The following is a 20,858-nucleotide window of genomic DNA, read 5'->3' on the forward strand; positions in this document are numbered from 1 at the left end:
GATGACACCTCGAACTGGACGTCTGGCACGAATTCCTACCTCACGTAGGCGGTTCATTACAGTCTGGTCGGATATCCTGCGCAAACCTGGTATTGCTGCGGCTGTGGAGGTGGCAGTAGTCAATCGTTCCCGAAGGTGGCGTACCCGGATGTAGCGGTCCTGCCCGGGGGTAGTGACCCGTGGTCGACTGGATCTAGGGAGGTCACGTGTTGATCCATGTTGCTGGTAACGGTCCCACAGTCTGGAGATGGTGCTTGGGGACACATGGAATGCCCTGGCAACGGCCGTTCTGGATTCGCCTGCGTCTAGTCGGCCGATGGCATTGTTTCTCTGCGGTTCACCGAGACGTGGCATGTCCTGGATTGTCAACTGTCGGCCAGATACAGAGGCCAGGCAAGCGAACACCCTGCACTTTTATACTGTCGGTGTTCATGTTGCACGTGCACACAACGCACGTGCAGTGGTGACATGGTTTGCACGTGGCTGCGTTTTTGCGAATATTCACATTTTGGAACTTTATTGTACAGTAGCTGCATTTTATCGAATGTAACCGTGGGAATGTGTTTGGGACATGCAATGACCTTATATTCACAAAGCATGAACCGGTAGGAAACATAAAATCGGAGTTATAACCCATTTGTACCCTTTTGCGTTTCTTTTTTTGAAGAGTATATATCCAAGATATTCCAAATAGTCTGTAACTAACATATTATTTAACTTCTTGATCGATTCACACAGAAGATTTCAAATGTTAGAGGGGCATTTACAACTACCATACGGTTGTCTTGAGGAATGGTTGTAAACCATAAATGTGTGCAAGCCATAAAACTCACCCTAAGTCCTTACAATGAACATTAGTTATTATTCTTTTGATTGAGTTCACACCTGATAACATCCATAGACCCAGCTCCAGCTTTGAAGAAATCTGTGCTATCTGTAACCGACACGTTTAGAATGCCACCCCAAATGTCCTGAAAGAGGAATCAATACTTCTGCTAGTGTTGTTACACACAAAACACATTTTTATACCAGTGAAACAAAACACACAAGATTACGACATATAATGAGAAATTCTTTATTTCAAATCAAATATGGCATCAATGTGTTAGTAATTAAGATATTAACTGAGTAATAATTCATCTTTTAAAATTAATACTAATTTAGTTTAGTCTATCAGTTTTCATTTGATATATATATCTATTATAAAGTAATTGTTGACAATTCAAAAAAAAGAAGAAGTTAAAGTGTGTTTTGTTTAATGACACCACTTGTGCACACTGATTTATTAATCAATGGCTATTGGATATCAAACATTTGGTCATTTGACATATAGTCTTAGACAAGAAACCCACTACATTTTTCCATTACCCGGTAGTAGCAAGGGATCTTTTATATGCACCATCCCACAGACAGGACAGCACATACCATGACCTTTGATATACCAGTTGTGGTGCACTGGCTGGAACAACAAATAGACCAATAGGCCAACCGATGGGGATTGATCATAAAAAGAAAAAACAATTTTTGTTTTGTACACAAAAATCAATCTATGAAAATGCACTTACATAATGCAGATCAATTCAAACACTGTCATCGGATATCTCTGAAGATAAAAATATTTGTCAAAAATTCTACACATGGGTCACTAAATAAAATTTTAGGGTTTTCTTTTAAACTTAATATTACACTATAAAATTTGTTGTTAAATATTTCTATTAAACATATTACACCATCAATTTGACTGTCAAACCTTGAGCCCTTTGACCATGTTGTCTTCCTCCGGGGTGAGTTCTATCTTCTGTGAGGACAGATCCTCTTTGCCGTATTTCGACGCAGGGATTATCTTACCACTCCCCAGCTGCACCTGGTTCACGTTTATCTGAAATACAGAAAGAAATCACAATGGCAGGGTTCATATACTTTGGAAACAAAAAAATTCCAGACCTTTTCAAAGACACATTTTTTTTTTTTTAAGACTCACATTACTCAATAATCAGTATATAAAATTATGGTAATCTCCTCATATTTTTGGAAAATTTGACAAAATGGACTATCTTTTTGACATATGTATTGCGTAAGCACGTACTTAAAATCTTTGGTAAATGTTGGCAATTGTTAGTCTTGATTTCTCAAATTTACGTTAGTACCGAGATCGGAAAATGTCATCAGATTCTGCCGGTTTCACGCAACAGAAATTTCCATGTTTTCCAGGTCTGGAAAATGGATTTTCAAAATTCCATACTTTTTTCAAGGTTTTCCAGACTCTGTACGAACCCTGCCATGGTGGCATCTGTAAGCAGACATTATTTTACTTTTATCTTAAAGGGACTGTCGTTATCTGCCATTATAAGATGTTGTCTATTAACAGCCTTTTTAACAACTGAAATCACACTTTAAATACATTTTACTGTTTAGAACATCAGTGTCTCTTTATCTAGTATGTTTCTGATCATCCTAATGTAGTAACTTTTTTCTCTTTTTTTTAAACTACAATGTATTTTCAATCATGTATAGCTAAAGCTTGCGACAATTGAAAATTATTTCACTCAGGACATAAACATGATACGAAATGGAAGCTTGTTTAATATCCTATAATTATCCGATAACTTACCCATGATATCCATGTCATAAACCTATCTGATAATTTAGTATCTTAACCCAGTTAATAATGGCATACAAATGTAAAGGTATATGCAAATTTGCAAGGTCTCTAGGGGTAATAATGTGTTGCTGTGAATGGGTAATTTGTTTCCTAGCCAACAAGACCTGTATACCTGAGCGTAACATTTTCATAAGATTTAGTTAAAATGCAAGATGTCAAACTAATTTGTGCTAATTGTGATGACGTCATATTACTGATGAAGACGGCTTCAGTACTGTCACAATTATTTACTAAAATCTGAATTAAAATGTTATTTTAGAAGTGTTATAGGATAAATAAAATTCACTACTTATGCTTTTTAATATGTAAAATATCCACCTCGTCTAGTTAATCGGTATTTGTCTCAGTAGAGCCTCGACAAATACCAATTGACATAGAATGATATAAAAAATATATGTGACGAATCTTCTCTCTATTTCTATATACATCAACAATTTTACATGTATATAAAAACTGTATATGTGTAAAAGATTAACTTGGCTGGCATACTCTCTCCCAAATATAATCCCTTTATAACTTAATTAAACTTTTAAACCATTAGATGTATGAAATTATATTAGGATGACAGAACCCTATATTTCTCTATCACTACATCTATTTAAATAATTATATATGTACATGTTTTAAATTTGAATACATTTTTTTAAATTGTGTTCTCAACCACCCACCTGTAAAATTGTTGATGTATCAGCTGTCACCTTAGTTTAGGCTACTGTAAATATACATGTATCTTCAGTTTAATCTTTTGCATTAATCTTTAATTTTTAATTGTAAAATTATAAATGTGTAAAAAAAAAATATCATTATTAATTTTAACAGTATTAATATTAAATTCATAAAGTTATAATTATCTAATATGGACTTATTATATAACATTTAGTGAGATATCTTAAAATAAAAGTGTTGTCACTCAGTGTCGATAACACATTTTAGAGTGAAACTGTAGAAAGTGTTATCTTCACTGTAAGAAAGCCAGAACTATCTTGCTGCTGGCATTTTAAAAATAAAGGTAAATTGCCAGAAGTTGCGCGACTCGTGAGATATGATTGCAAACTTCACTCGATGAGATATAAATCATATTTGAAGAAAAAAAACATGAATGAAATATCCTCTATATGTATTATACTGTTTCATATCTCGGTTACCATCTTTTGATCACTGCCGAAGAAAACCATTCCATTCTTGTGAACAATAGCAGGTTTAGTAGCACCGGGTATCTCAACACTGGTTCCACGCGGCGGGAGTCGGTTCCACAACCGTGATCCAAACAGGGTGATTTTCTGTAACAATTTAGTAACCATATTCATTAATTAGCATTATCATATATTAAAGTGTGTATCACATATGCCCATACTTGGGGGATGTAAAGTGAAATGGGTATGTATGCACCTTTAATTGTGAAATTGTTTTATAAAACAAAATTATATTATGTTCATTTGTTTTAGCAATTACATTTACTCTAAGGTAAACATTTTAGAGAAAAGGCAGACACTGCTAACACCTCAATTTAAAAATTCTGCAAACATGTCTGTATAATAATATTAAAGGAATTTACACGTAAACCCTGTTGTGGTTGAGAGACAAGCACTGGGATGTGGAGGTGGACAGTAAAAGAAATTGAAAAATAGTTGAAAGGAGTTGCCAGATTAGGAAGAAATGAGATGGAATTCAAAGGAGAGAAAGGAAAGGGGGCAGTGGAATAAAACACATAAATTAGTGTACTTTTTACATTTTACAAAATACACCTTTTCCCCTATTCTCCAATCTGTTAAACCAGAGTGATTTTCACATTTTCTCCGTTACAGACGTTTATACTTACTTCACCATTGATGGTAGTCCACGCCCCAGGAACCTTGTCGTTACCACGGATAAAGTTGTGGAGATCACTGGCTGGCTGCTTCCAGTTTATCTGAAATTAGTTTAATCAAGTATACTGTCGTCCTAAAGACACTATACAAAGAAAAAATTAATTTCCTTTATAATTAGGATAATGGAAATGAAATAGTGGTTAAATATGTTTCTGCTTTTATGGAATGAAATTTTGTTTCTAACATACCAAAACGCCACTCAACAAGTCATGAATATATATACTCTTCAAAAGAAGAAACGCAAAACCACATTGTCGTAACATTTGGAGAATTGATTTAATTATTGAATGGTGAGTCCGATAATTACCAAATGTTGCAGGATTGTTCACAATTCACTCTAGTCCATTGTGAGTAAGTGATAGGACACACCACCAAGGTCAAGGTCATCTGGAGTCAATACCGGGTGTGGCCTCCGCGTGTGTTGACAACTGCCTGGCACCGCCTGCCCATTGAAGCAACCAGAGTACGGATGACGTCCCGGGGGATGGTGGCCCACTCGGCCTGCAAGGCTGCTGCCAGCTCGGGCAGGGTCTGGGGCTGTGGTTGTCGCTGTCGGAGGCGTCGGTCCAACTCGTCCCATAGATGCTCAATTGGGTTCAAATCCGGTGATATCGATGGCCAAGGAAGGACATTAATGTTGTTGTTCTGTAGGAAAGCCGTTGTGAGACGTGCTGTGTGAGGCCTGGCGTTGTCATGTTAGAACACTGCGTTGGCGTTGGCCATAACTGGAACGATGTGTGGCCGGAGGATCTGGTCAATGTAGCCCTGTGCATTCAGGTTGTCCTGCACGTGGACCAGGTCAGTTCTGCCAGTGTGTGAGATGGCTGCCCACACCATGACACTACCCCCGCCGAATCTGTCCACTTCCTGCACGCAGTTTGCCGCATAACGTTCACCACGACGCCTATACACGCGACATCTTCCATCATGACGTCGGAGCAGAAATCGGGACTCGTCACTGAACCACACCTGTCTCCATCGCAGTTGAGGCCATTGTCGATGAATCTGGCACCACTGCAGTCGGAGTCGACGGTGTTGTGGTGTTAAGATGACACCTCGAACTGGACGTCTGGCACGAATTCCTACCTCACGTAGGCGGTTCCGTACGGTCTGGTCGGATATCCTGCGCAAACCTGGTATTGCTGCGGCTGTGGAGGTGGCAGTAGTCAATCGTTCCCGAAGGTGGCGTACCCGGATGTAGCGGTCCTGCCCGGGGGTAGTGACCCGTGGTTGACCGGATCTAGGGAGGTCACGTGTTGATCCATGTTGCTGGTAACGGTCCCACAGTCTGGAGATGGTGCTTGGGGACACATGGAATGCCCTGGCAACGGCCGTTCTGGATTCGCCTGCGTCTAGTCGGCCGATGGCATTGTTTCTCTGCGGTTCACTGAGACGTGGCATGTCCTGGATTGTCAACTGTCGGCCAGATACAGAGGCCAGGCAAGCGAACACCCTGCACTTTTATACTGTCGGTGTTCATGTTACACGTGCAGACAACGCACGTGCAGTGGTGACATGGTTTGCACGTGGCTGCGTTTTTGCGAATATTCACATTTTGTAACTTTATTGTACAGTAGCTGCGTTTTATCGAATGTAACCGTGGGAATGTGTTTGGGACATGCAATGACCTTATATTCACAAAGCATGAACCGGTAGGAAACATAAAATCGGAGTTATAACCCATTTGTACCCTTTTGCGTTTCTTTTTTTGAAGAGTATATATATACACTTTAAAACCAGCAACTTTTGCAATAAATATCAAATTTATCAAAAACAATATTCCCTTCAGCCAATGGCAATAATTTTTATCTACCAGCAAAAATTAATCATTGGTAAAGATCTTGACCTTGGCAACTCATATTGTAGTTATAGTAATTATTGTCGGTGTCATTATTAACTTAGAGTCCTGGTCTTTCTACACAGTTAACAAAAAAGTGAAAGATTTCAAGGTTACCTTCATATTTTAAACAGAGTAAAAACAAACTGCTACTCGCATAATAGCATATTATATTATTTACCAGATCACCCAATGAGAATGTTGAATTTGGCTAACATATTTCATTATTAAACTGCAAATTTAAAAAGCAAGTCCAGCTTAAATCATGAATATTATGGAAGATTTTTAGTTAATGGGCTGTTGGGATTTTTGGACCAGTCTAATGTAATGGTTGGTGGAGTGTCATAGGTCAGAGGTTAGGTCAAGTTGAAAAGTATTTCACAGTAATACATAGAGATTAGTATACGAGCTTGTGTGTCGTACTGATTTTACGAAACGAGTGAATCTTGACACGAGTTTTTTAAAATCAGTACAATTCACACATGAGTGTAATAATTTCTTTATTATCCACATTATCCAAACTATTATTTTCATGAATAACAAGCCATGGCCATTTCAAAATGTTTCAAATGTAACTGAAATGAGACAACTAAGCGACGTCATTTTCTGAAATGACATCATTTTGAAAAGCGTTTACATGGGGAAGCCGCATTAAGTTATGATGTCGCTTCACAAAATTACGTCATTCATTGTGCACGTGAAATCACTATGACACGTGGGTCATACTGGTTATATTTCCTTGAATATCTTGAACTATGTGAATAATAAATGTATATACTATACCTCCACTTTATCCTTCTTTATCATGGCATCATATGTTGCTCCGTCCTCGGTCTGAACTAACTTGGGAGCCTTGCCATCAACAATCAGCTGTACTGCCTCTCCCTACAATCATCACAAAACAAATTAAAATATTTATCTTACATGCGTCCTAAAATCATCATTAGACATTTATAACTTCTCTATTGGAAACATATGTTCAGTAAAAAGCTGACAAAAGGAATGGCACTAAATTCTCATCATAGCATTAAAGTTTCACCACCATAATTTTTATAATTTATTGTCTCACCATATCTTTGTCATGTTAGAAAACCTGACAAAGTCATTTCAGTTAATGCTTTTAATATCTACAAAAGTCACTAAATGTAACATCTCACCATGGCTTTTATAATGTCTCATAATAGCTTTGATTAGTGTTTCACCAGTTTGGAAACCATTACATATCTGACTCAGTGTCTCACCATAGCTTTTATTAGTGTTTCACCAGTTTGGAAACCATTACATATCTGATTCAGTGTCTCACCATAGCTTTGATTAGTGTTTCACCAGTTTGGAAACCATTACATATCTGATTCAGTGTCTCACCATAGCTTTGATTAGTGTTTCACCAGTTTGGAAACCATTACATATCTGATTCAGTGTCTCACCATAGCTTTGATTAGTGTTTCACCAGTTTGGAAACCATTACATATCTGATTCAGTGTCTCACCATAGCTTTTATTAGTGTTTCACCAGTTTGGAAACCATTACATATCTGATTCAGTGTCTCACCATAGCTTTTATTAGTGTTTCACCAGTTTGGAAACCATTACATATCTGATTCAGTGTCTCACCATAGCTTTTATTAGTGTTTCACCAGTTTGGAAACCATTACATATCTGATTCAGTGTCTCACCATAGCTTTGATTAGTGTTTCACCAGTTTGGAAACCATTACATATCTGATTCAGTGTCTCACCATAGCTTTTATTAGTGTTTCACCAGTTTGGAAACCATTACATATCTGATTCAGTGTCTCACCATAGCTTTGATTAGTGTTTCACCAGTTTGGAAACCATTACATATCTGACTCAGTGTCTCACCATAGCTTTTATTAGTGTTTCGCCAGTTTGGAAACCATTACATATCTGACTCAGTGTCTCACCATAGCTTTTATTAGTGTTTCACCAGTTTGGAAACCATTAAATATATGACTCAGCGTCTCACCATAGCTTTGACTAGTGTCTCACCAGTTTGGAAACCATTACATATCTGACTCAGTGTCTCACCATAGCTTTGATTAGTGTTTCACCATTTTGGAAATCATTAAATATATGACTCAGCGTCTCACCATAGCTTTGATGCCCTCTGGGAAGAGGAATCTGTTGTAGAGTGTGTCCACTGTGTCGTTGGGCTCCACGTAGGTGTGTCGCTGTAGAAGAACTGGTCCCGTGTCCAGTCCATCATCCGCCCAGAATATCGAGAAACCTGCCTTCTTGTCACCTTGTATCAGAGTCCTGCAAACGATTCATAGCACTCTTATTATTCACAGATATCCATGACCAAGAAATGTTATCCCTTTTTTGGATGGGGTGGGGGTGGGGGGTGCTGTGAGTTTTTTTTTTCAATTTAGCAATTCTAATGAAAATATAATACATGTATAAGCCATTTTTGGAAAAGGTGCTTCAAACTTAAATTTATACAAAGCTACTACTTTTCTTTTCCATATAACTTGACTTGACTAGTTGTTTAACGTGCCCATATACCACTATGGTTTCGAACATGCTATTTCCACATGGATGTTAAGAGGTACATATTTATGTCAAAATCCAGCTGTGTAAAGTCACCCTACTGTTACTGACTAATCAAAAATAAGCTTTAGGGTGTTTTCAGCATTCTAACACATTTTTTATAACACTGAATTGCAATTATAATGATCAAAATAGATACCATCGCTTATGGCTACAATTTTCTTTTTAATTCAATTAAGAATATTGTAATTCATACATATTTTCTTAATTTTTAAAATCCATTATTATTAATAACCAAAATTAATATATACTAAAACAAGCCACTCGAATAAAAAACAGACAGACCATAGCTTGTACTATCAAGGAAATGCAAGATTATGGATATAAAAAATTAATGTTTTACGACACCTCAGCACAAAATACACCCCGGCTATTGAATGTGAAACAAAGGTAAGTATATGAATAGGATTAAATTTAAAATAAAACTTATATAATTATGTTAAAAAAAAAAAAAATGTGTAAACAGCTGTGGGTAAAATCCCAATATAATATTAATATCAAGGTAAGTATGTTTTAAAACTGTATAAAAATTAAAAAGGTTTTCCAAAACTTTAAAATTAATTCTAGATGAAATTTAGTAGATTCCAATATGTTTCTGTTACCAAATACAGTAAAGTGCACTTATAACAAACATGCTTAGAATGAACTACTGCATAGAACAAAGTGATCGTAAAGTCCCGTTTTATCTCCATATATATTAATAAACCAACTTATGCAACTATAATGAACTATCATGGTCCCTTCTAGTTCACTATAATAGTACTTTATTGTACATCTTTTCTCGTCAGCTGGGTCCAAAACATGAACAATGATTAATATATATACATTAAGAAAATACTGTAGTTCTATGTTGAAGACAATTAAAATGAGTTTACCAGTTGATGGCGGACGCCCCTCTGTGTAGTGGAAGAATAGACGGGTGATAAATGATAGACTGGTGTTTGGGGAACGTGATCACCTCCATGGGAACGAACTGTGAGCAAAACGGCATAACGTTCAGCTCGGCTCCAACAGACCTGTATTCCTCCACCACTTCTGGGATGGCCTGTTTTTTCAGCTGCCACCTCTTGTACTTGAAGACAGGAACCTTCTTCTCCTCTGCAGCTAGGGCTACATTCAGAGGAAGAGAATGTTTCGTTAGTGACACCTCAGTACCAGGCATGCATACAAGTGGTTTGGGGGGTTCACACACACACACACCCTGCTACAAGAATTAAAAAAAATTATAATTCAAGTATGACCCGATCCTCCTATGAAGTTTGCTCACGAGTCTAGACCCCTCCTGCACAATTTCTTGTACATGCACCCAAGTACATTATTTACTCAGCGGCGGTCATTAGGAGTTAAGTCACTCACCCTAGTTACCAGGCAGAGCAACACCCGAAACTAACAGAAGACCGGAAGCAGATTTCGCTCAAAATATACAATTTGTTGTCTGATAATCAGTTTCACAAGCTGCTTTTGCTTACAATCTTATTTTTGACAGTATTCCAGATATATAAAAATTTCTTCTTCATTTTTATTTCTGTGCCAAAATTTAATTATGTTTATTATTAATATGTTTCAGTCACTTCCATCCATTTTTCAAAAAAAACTTTATAGAAAACTAAAGCTGGGACTTAATTTTGTCTGTAGTTTGGGTAAAATATATAAAATAGGACATCCACAGATATAAAATAGGACAGTACCTGATTAAGACCAATAGGACTGCCAACAAGTGTAGAAATAGCAATGAAATGTAATTATTTATTATTGAGGAAAACAAAACAGTGAAAAACAATTGTAAAGCTGTAAATATAACAAAAATGAATGAATGTAAATATACTAAAGCATGAAGTAACACACACCAAGCGGGTCTGCCTTTCCATTTACATCAAGAATGGTGAAGACTCCAACAATCTCATGTCCATCTTTCTGTAGCAGACGAAACACCTCCGCACCAAACAACGACTGACCGATCACAGCTATTTTCATCCTCTTTATAGCAGCCTGTGAAAACAGTATTACAAATAAATACACAAATGGCTGGATGGACAGACAGATGGACAGGGGCCATTCCATGGTAATGATTTAAGCCAGGACGTGACATTCTGACTCTTATGATCTCCTTCACTAAAAATCTTTTTTAAATGGAAATGCTGTTTTATCATTTATAGACTCATTACATATAGTAGTATAAGCATGTCAGGCCTAATTTTATTTTTGTAAAAAAAAAAAGACTTATAAAGTGAAAAGTAAAATGTGAGAGGACGTGACGAAAATGGACATCACTTTTTTAACACTGCAGTAAATTCCAAAACTCTGCTCTCCTGATAGAATGTTTGCTTATTGAAATACACTGTTTAACACAATATCCAGTCTATTTCTAAATGCTGTATAACAATTTACTAAAAAAAAAATTCTTTATGATGTAACATTTACTTTTTAAAATTTCAGTAGGAGCCAGGACGTGACTTTTTGTCCAGTTCACTTATACAACTAATAAATGATATGTATATAAAATACTAGTAATGAAACACTGTTAATTTATGAAATCAATGATATTTACTTGTTTTAAGTGTTTTTATCATCAAAATAAGTGCATTACAATAAATGTACAAACTAAAAAGATGAAGTATAGGTATAACTTTTTCGTTGGCTGCGGCATCAACTTTTGCATTTAGCTCAACATTGATTGTACAGGGTGTATACTACCAAATCAAATCCCATAGACGACAATAGTAACATATGTGGCTAAAACTCCTACCTGCAACGTATCAACCGACATAAACACCACTGATATAAATACTACCACCCCTTACACTTAAAGTGAATCAGAAAAAAATGGGGGTCAAGCTGCTCGTTTCTGAGATAACGGGTAGCGTCTATGACTACCCTAGTTTCGCACAAAATTCGAGTACTTTTTTTCACAGGTACCCCATATATGTTTCAAGCACAAGACTACTTGACACATTGGTACTAGATGAAATAAAATTGCACATTTTTTTCACCCAGATGAAACTTATTTTTTACAACCAACACACTCACATTTATAACCAATCACAGGACTTGTGGTGTTCACTTCTCTATCAAAAGTTGGGTGCACCTCGAACTTTGACCCAGCCGGAAGTTATTTGGTTTAGTACTACCTACAAATGTAGCTACATTTCTCATAAATTACATGTCCTGCATCAGTAAAGGTTCATTTACAGTTCTATCTATGAATGTTCACCTCAGTGCACGTCAAAAAATTGTTTTCAACTTTATTATTTTAAACATTTTATTTAATTTTTGGAAGTTTAATTTTTTTTAATGTTTTTAAAATATTTTTAACATGCATTGAGAGAGATATCTACAGATACACTATCAATGACACTGAATAAGTTTATGGTAGGCCAGACATTTAATTCTGTAGAATTCTTGTCTGCAATTTACCATATATTTTAGAATTAATATATTATTATATTTTGCCTTTTGTTGGTATTTTTATGATCATCTGATTTAACTGGAATTCAAAATATGAACCTCAATCAGTACAGAAATTATAGTTTTTGGACAGTTTCTTCTTTCTGTTCATCATTATCTGATAGGCCAAACTATCAACAATGTATATTAATATAAACTGTTGATGGATAACAATAGCAAAATTCTCAATGACACAATTGATTAGAATTCCCCCAAGTTTTATCTTCCACATATGAGCTGTTACATGGGAAAACCTACAACTTAGCAAAAAAAAAAGTTTGTCTTATTTTTCGGTAAATAACAGGTAATAACCTTACAAAACTAAATCTCAGGTATTTGAGCTCTATATTAATTATATCTTGTAAAAATACAGCATTAATGACGTCACATTTTCTAAATCAAAGTAGACCACATCAAAATGAAATTTCAACGTTATTACCTTATTCTAGGTTACTTCCCACCCCCCCCCAATTTCAATTAAATCAACTGATTTGGAATCAGTGCTTTTTTCATTTTATTTTTACCCAGTATTTTAAGTTATATATTCTGATTTTTTTTTATGATTTTTTTTTTAAAGCGATATATTCTGATTTAATTTTTTTAAATAACTCTACAGATCCCATACATGAATGTAATACTAATTAGTGAGAGATATGAAATTTAGCGAACTATATTTCACACCAATATTTTTCAATTTTCTGTTACATATTGCACCCCACCCCACTTTATTCAGATTCCTGTATCCACTATGGAGTAATTTCATATTTTGCTGGTGTCGTACTGTCGAACGATATCATTTCATTCTTCAGTTGGTAGGGGGCATGTTGTAACCTGGAACTTGGGGCGGACACAGGGTCTAATGGTTTTATATTTAGTTTTGTTTCTGTTGTGACAAGTATTCTCGCTTCTCCATTTAAGCGGGGCGGCCGGCCCGCTATTGCATTTTGCTGCCCTGCTTTCATGTTTTCCCGCCCCCTTTATTTTTCTCCATCCTTCTTTATTTTCCAGCATCCTACTATATTTTACAGAATCCAGCTCCGCTATGAACACACCTTTTTTTCACAATGAAAAAAAATTGATCAGTCGGCACACTCGATATCAAAGAAAACAAGCCATGGTGTGCAAAAACTTCAGTAGCTTATGATAGTTACTGTAACGTAATTTAACACTATTTTAACAGCCTCAGTCAATCAGTCTTTTGTGTCCACTAACTTTCGTCTGATATTTTGTTCTCAGTTGCAGATGTAGGCTAGTTGGTCGTAACTGATGATTTTTAATTACTGTCATTTGTTTATTCGGCAATTCTTTATAAAATATTAGAAACTTTTCATTTTGGGGGTATTACTGCTTATAAAAATAACGGAAGTGGTAGTGTTCATCATTAAATGTATTTTTCTTGGACGCCAAATTATATATATATCGCCTTTACAAAAAAAATTAAACTACCTGGCGATATCAGTGCAATCAATTCATTCGATGAAGAAATAAAAAGAACACAGACATGTTATCCCAATTTAAGGGACCACCTTTATGTTTTTTTAGATATCTTGAAATCTGTATTAAAATAATATTAAAACAAGGGGTATGTCTTTTCGCAAAGTTGACCAATACCCAACGACAGGCCTACACGTAGCCCAAGTACTCAGCTAGCCTATTTTTAGGAGGTGGGGTGGAGGGGGGCTTCCGCCCTCCTTTAATTTTTACCCAGCGAGAATATTATGTAGGCCTACGTTTCCTTCTGCTTTTTTTCCATTTCCCTCAACTTCAAAATATGGTCATAAATTTGATTTTCAGATTATTTTCTAAAAGACAATCCACTGCATCCTTTCTGTAACTTGTGCTAATTGGATTAGGTTCAGTGTCATTCTGCTCACTGGTGTTATCATCAGATAAGTGTTTGATTCTATGTTCAGTATTATTGTCAACATCTACTGGACTGTATTTATCATATTCATCCAATACAGTTAAAGTTAAAGTTAGAGAACATTGATTTATTAATCATCGGCTATTGGATGTCAAACATTTGGTCATATTGACCTATAGTCTTACAGAGGAAACCCACTATATTTTTCTGTTAGTAGCAACAGATGTTTTATATACACCATCCCAAAGACAGGATAGCACAGTCGTTGTGCACTGGATGGGACGAGAAATAGCCCAATGGCTCCACCGACGGGGATCGATCCCAGACCTACCGCGCATCAGGCGGGTGCTTTATCATTGGACCACGTCCTGCTCATCATCTAATACAGATACTGTTTCTTCCGTTTCCACTGTTCTTAGTCTTGGTCTTCTATTTCGAATTCCAAAATGTGCCTCAAAGAGTAGGCCTACTTCAGGCTCTTGTAAAATTAAACTATAAATCTGTGAGGAAAGAAAACCAACTCCTTCTATACAAATGATGTGAAGTGAGTAAAGTGAACATATATTATAATAATTTAATAATTATCACACACACGTATGCACATACACACACAATAATAATAATAATAAAATTGGGAGAAACAACCTTTCAAGAATTGATCTACTATACCTCCGCATGTTAATCCCTAAACCAGCTTATGCAATGACATCATGATGTATAATAAAGGTATATAAATGAAACGTTTCTGTTACCATACCGCAATGTGTGTGCAGACGACAGTAAATGTGTTTGCAAACGATGGTAAAATAAATAACTAAAAATGTAGTATTGTTACAGACACATATATTTTTTTGTAGGAAATGATTTAGTTTTCAGTATTTAGATTATAAATAGAAATAGGAGTAGAAATAGTGGTGTTGATTGTAGTTTACAGAACAGGTAGGCCTAACCAAGTGGTAGACCCATGCAACCCGATACGATCCTAATTTGATGTTTGGTCTAACTTATGAATATTGTATATAACTTCTGGAAAAGTTGTTGAACTTTATGTTATGTATAATCATGTACGTTATAAAAACGTGTGATACTTGCATACCATATCGATATATAGGACTTCTCCCTATGTTTGTAAATGTGTATCACAGTACTCATGGTATTGCTAATGATCTCGACCAATGTTCTCAGGTACAAAATGCAAAATAGTAACCAAACACTATTGTATATATATGTTTACTTCAAACTGATCTTCGTGTAAAGAAGATCTCATCTTCTAAATTCTTCAAAACAATCAACGCAAACAGCATGTCAACTTTTACTTCCACGTTTACATGTGATGTCAAACTTTGAGCCGTGTTTACTCGGTTTCTGTGTCATGCTAAGTTGTAGGTTTTCGCGTGTGACGGCTCATATATCTTTATCAATTGCATCGTTCACTGAAGAAATGTTGGTTTATATATTCCAATTCATGTCTGGATACCTGTATCTGCCAAGGAATAAACTTGAGATTCTAGCAGCACATTCTATTTGAACAATTCTTTGACACATTTATTTTATGTGTATACCAGTTTGGATTCACAAAATGAAATTTTTTGTATAAATACAATATTCTTTAAATTGGTGGATTATCAATAATTCATTATTTGGCCAAAACAAAGAAGCATAGAATTAATTGATAATAGTACTTTTGTATCTACATAAATCCATGTTAAATATTTGAACATGCTCCCACGAACGTCCAGTTTCCGATTCTTGATGGCGAGAGCAAAAATATTGAAAATAAAAGTAATTTCTTTTCGGTACATGTGCATTACCTAGTCAGTTTTGCCAATTTCTCTATATAGAGAGATTTAATACATTTTTAATCTTTACTCAGTTTAACCTGCCATCTTGAATGTCACGTCCTGGCTCAATGTCACGTCCTGGATGGATGGATAGATGGATGGACAGATGGACGGATGGACAGATGGAAAGGTGGGTAGGTGGGTGGGAAGATGAACAGATGAACAGATGTATGGATGGGTGGATGGATGGACAGATGAACAGATGGAAAGGTGGGTGGATGGATGAATGGATGGATGGATGGATGGATGGACGGACGGATGGATGGATGACTGGATGGGTGGGTGGATGGATGGATGGATGGGTGGGTGGGTGGATGGATGGATGAATGGGATGGATGGATGGATGGATGGATGGGATGGATGGATGGATGGATGGATGGATGGATGGATGGATGGATGGATGACTGGATGGGTGGGTGGATGGATTGGATGGATGGATGGATGGATGGATGGATGGATGGACTGACGGACAGGTGGGTGGATGGATGGGTGGATGTATTTTGGATGAACGTTTGGATTAAAGCAGCATGTAAAATTAAACTGATGAATGGATGGATGGATGGATAGGATATATAGATGGATGGATGAATGGATGCCTTAATGGACTGATGAATGCATGCATGCATGGATGAACTAACAAATGATTGCAACAGTTATGACAAGGATGTATGAACTAGATAACAGTATATGGAAAACCATCACTGCAAAACTCACTAAATTAAATTTTGAGTAACCTTCTGCAGGTGCATTTAGTAGGCTAGTTGTCAGTACAATGTCGCTAAAATAAATCAAATGAAATCAACACAGATAATACATACTAACCTGAACTAAATGATGTAAAACAAAACAAGACAGAAAGTCAAAACATCAAGAGGTCAGTTTGCTGATTTATTCAGTGCAATAAAGCCATAATGAAATTTGCTGATTTATTCAGTGCAATAAAGCCATAATGAAGTTTGCTGATTTATTCAGTGCAATAAAGCCATAATGAAGTTTGATGATTTATTCAGTGCAATAAAGCCATAATGAAAAACAATCCTAGATTTTCAGTCCTGCCCACTCAGAGGATAACAGCCATCTTGGCAAAAAAAAAATCAAATTATAATTTGTGATATTAAAATGATTTGTCCTAAAAATATAAAATTAAAAATTAAATTTCACATCATACACCCACCGCCATTTTGAAAATAATAAACTGGATGCCAATCTAGCATTTGTTTTATTATGGCCTAAACAGAGAAAACATAAAGCCCTAAAGCAAGAGAGGTCATGAACCTACCACATAAAACATACTTATGTGTCCTGCCGTCAACTATAAACTAGTTTTAACACAATTCATGTTACGGCTATTTTAAGACTATCAGCAAATTAATGATATTCCACATGTGCTCATGCATATACAGATAATTTGAATTTCAAATATGGGTATACTGTTTATTGTGCTATATGTATAATGTACATTAACATATGAGGGTGAATCCATTACTGTGTGCTTCAGATTATGTACTAAAGATCTAGTGCAATTCATATATGGTGATGATGATATTGGTAGTGGTGGTGATGATGATGATGATAATGATGATTATGTTGGTGAAGATGTGGATAAGGATGATGACGATGATGATTATTATGTTGGTGATAATGTTGGTGATGGTGATGGTATGACTATACCAAATAAAATCACTTAGGCAACCATGTTAACATTTGTGTTAAATAACATCATATGCAATATATCAACCAAACTATGACCCATAAATATCAATATTACAAAACAAAACAAACTTTGTAATTCCTTTATATTAAAAACATTCTAAGTAAATTACTTTTTTGTAGTTTTTTTTTAAACTGGAAAAAGCTGGATATGTGTTTATAGCTAAAAACTCAGGATAGTCACTTTAATGGTTAACAGTGGAAATGAAATCAGCTGCTTCCACACAGGCTATTTTTACCAGTTAACAATGAGTCATTTTGTCAGCACACAGAAAGTATAGACTATATTAATACAAGTCAAATCACTTAACTGCATAACCCTAGCTAGTACATGGAAGATGGTCAAGTGCTGATTGGAACATTAGTACTTAATTTAAGTCTGGAACACCAGGGATAATGTTGGTAGGGTTCAATTTGTAACTTCTATCCCCGACCTCCTTCGAAATCTGCTAAGTATGAAAAATTATGCAATCTAGAGATTAAGAAAAAGTACAGTACTAAAGATTAAGTATGGATAATCCTGTCATTATGCTGACAAGAAAAGGTCACCTGGAGGAAACAATTGATGATCTTTCACCCACTTACTAGTACAGTGGCCTACTTGTAATTGAGTTTGACAGTCGGCATACTAAATCAAACAGAAAATACCACTAGCGAACAGATAAACCAAACTTTTATCAGAATACAGACAAACAAAGACTATTATCAGAATATACATATAGAATATTAAAAAAGCTTTCCAGTCCTACCATTTTTATGAAACGAGTGAACAGTTTTGATATCTGACGAGCGAAAGTGAGTCAGATACCAACACTGTTTACGAGTTTCATAAAAATGGTATGACAGGCAAGCTAGTTTAGTATTTTATTTATTACAAATCAATTGCAAACAAGCAACGCAGCAGTAAGCAGATGTCGAGACCTACTCCACGTTATTTTTCTACGAATTTGGTCAGCAAGTGATCTACGTCACATCAATATTACACTAGTTAGATATTGAGTGATTGTTTTGACATGAGCAATATCTTACACTGGTGTGTAATAATTATCAATAAAACTCTACATATTATTAGAATATAGGTAAATATAAAATAGCAAATACAGATAAATCAAGAATCCTACTAAAATATAAGTATATAAAAATACTATCAAAATACAGATACAGCAAAAATTACTATCAGCATACTATTCAAAACGACTATCAGAACACTATTCACAATGACTATCAGAATACTATTCAAAACTGCTATCAGAATGGACAGGACTCAATAATAAGGTTTGTCAGTTTGTCCAAGAAAAGTGGTTCTCTGTGTAGAACTAGTCAGTTATTCTAACAACATGTCCAATCAGACAAGCCAATTGATGCTTTGAAAACACAATGACAAAATGACATCTTATCTACAATTTTAAAGCAGTAATATGTTTAATTAATTTTAGATACAGTAGTATAATGGCAAATATTTTTTTTTAAATTAAAGGTAAAAGATGCTAGTCTGGAAATCTCTTCTTTTCTCTTCCTGTTAACTTTTGTTCCTGTTAACTTTTATATTTATATATATATATATATATATATATTCATGTTTCCTTAATAATATCGGTTTTACTTTATCTTTTAAATTTCTTCTTTTTTTCTCTCTGTTTTTCTTTTCCTCATTTTTATGTTTTATTGAGTTAAATTTCTCCATATCAATGCTAAATTTCTGTATTATTTATTTGTTTCATTTAAAATATTATTACTGTATTGTCTTTGACCTGGGGATAATAAAGTTTTTTTAAAAATAGTAATAATATAAAAAAAATAAAAAAATAAAAAAATAAAAAAGTAAAACATTATAATAATAAATTATAATAAAAATGTTTGACATTTTTATTTTGCCTAACAAAACATATTTTGCCAAACAAAAGATATTTTGCCTAACAAAAGATATGTTTCTGCTCAACAAAAAACTAAGTGTTAAACACTGCTTGTCATTTATCAACAGAAACATTGGGGTGGAACAAGGACATTCCTGATGTACTTGTTATCAATTATCAGTTATCAGTGGTTTGCACAAACCAATCAACTTCTCAATTCAGTGAAACCAAGAAAAAAGTCTGGTTTTAATAGTTTACTACAGACATTATGTTCTGTACTGGTATTTAAAACGGGACCATAAAAAAATCTGGTTTTGAGGGAATTCCAGCTTGCAGTGATTTAACTGTACTATTTATGAATTATTTCCTGGGTTGAGGAAAAAGTAATGAAGCCAATAGGAATGTTTGTTTTATGCAAACACAGAAGTTATTAAAGAAAATGTAATGCAAACTATTTGTACTCCTTCCCCTTTAATTATGTAACACACATCCCAACCACAATTTCATTGTTAATATGAAGTAATTCGACATATTATTACAGGTAACATTTTGTTTTCTAAATCTTAATTAGCGATATTTCTAGTCAATTAAAAATTGATTTGCAATTAGCTGCTGTTTAATGTTTTAAAATTATATAGTGATCTCTGAAACTTGTGTTCACAGAGATACTGAACAAAATGTTTTCTGTTTGTATAAAATTTATTTCTTTGGCATTAAACAAACAAAAATATTTTAAAAGAAAAAAAAAGAAGTAATAATAAAATTATCTATGCCTGTTTCAAATTACAAGTTAAAATTACACATGGTTTTAACAATATTACATGATGGGTTTTTTACACAATATGTACACATCACCAAAACATTGTCACATGATTGTGTATCGCACTACCTGAGACGACACCAATTAGTTGTTGAACAGCTCAGAGCTGAACTGACAAGTTCTTCACATTTGTATTTAACTGTGACTCAACATATGGATGATCGATTGCAGTGATAAATAATAATAATAATAATAATAATAATAATAATAATAATAATAATAAAGATACCATTTTAAAACAAAATGAATCAGAACCTAATTAATTTTAAAATCAACTCAAGCATGACGTCTTGAAGACACCAATGAATGGATCGATCTATGATGATGAAATGTGTTAGAGATGTAAGGACAAGTTTAAATAATGCGTCAATTACGGAATAAAATGTTTAT

The 20,858-nt window shown here is 34.9% G+C and overlaps 1 protein-coding gene across 1 annotated transcript in view; it reads right to left on the reverse strand.

The window, feature by feature from the left end:
• LOC121367582 (cytosolic 10-formyltetrahydrofolate dehydrogenase-like) overlaps nt 1-20,858 on the reverse strand; it is a 51,699-nt gene that overhangs the window by 30,746 nt on the left and 95 nt on the right. The window contains exons 2-9 of the mRNA XM_041491852.1: nt 10,784-10,925; nt 9,812-10,046; nt 8,477-8,642; nt 7,151-7,252; nt 4,482-4,571; nt 3,808-3,942; nt 1,751-1,879; nt 886-971 (exon numbers count right to left, since the gene is read on the reverse strand). Coding sequence (XP_041347786.1) covers nt 886-971; nt 1,751-1,879; nt 3,808-3,942; nt 4,482-4,571; nt 7,151-7,252; nt 8,477-8,642; nt 9,812-10,046; nt 10,784-10,910 — 1,070 coding nt within the window. The 5' untranslated portion in view covers nt 10,911-10,925. The remainder of the gene's footprint in view (nt 1-885; nt 972-1,750; nt 1,880-3,807; nt 3,943-4,481; nt 4,572-7,150; nt 7,253-8,476; nt 8,643-9,811; nt 10,047-10,783; nt 10,926-20,858) is intronic.

This window comes from Gigantopelta aegis, chromosome 3 (assembly GCF_016097555.1).
Source record: "Gigantopelta aegis isolate Gae_Host chromosome 3, Gae_host_genome, whole genome shotgun sequence".
In the NCBI taxonomy this organism is placed as follows: Eukaryota; Metazoa; Mollusca; class Gastropoda; order Neomphalida; family Peltospiridae; genus Gigantopelta; species Gigantopelta aegis.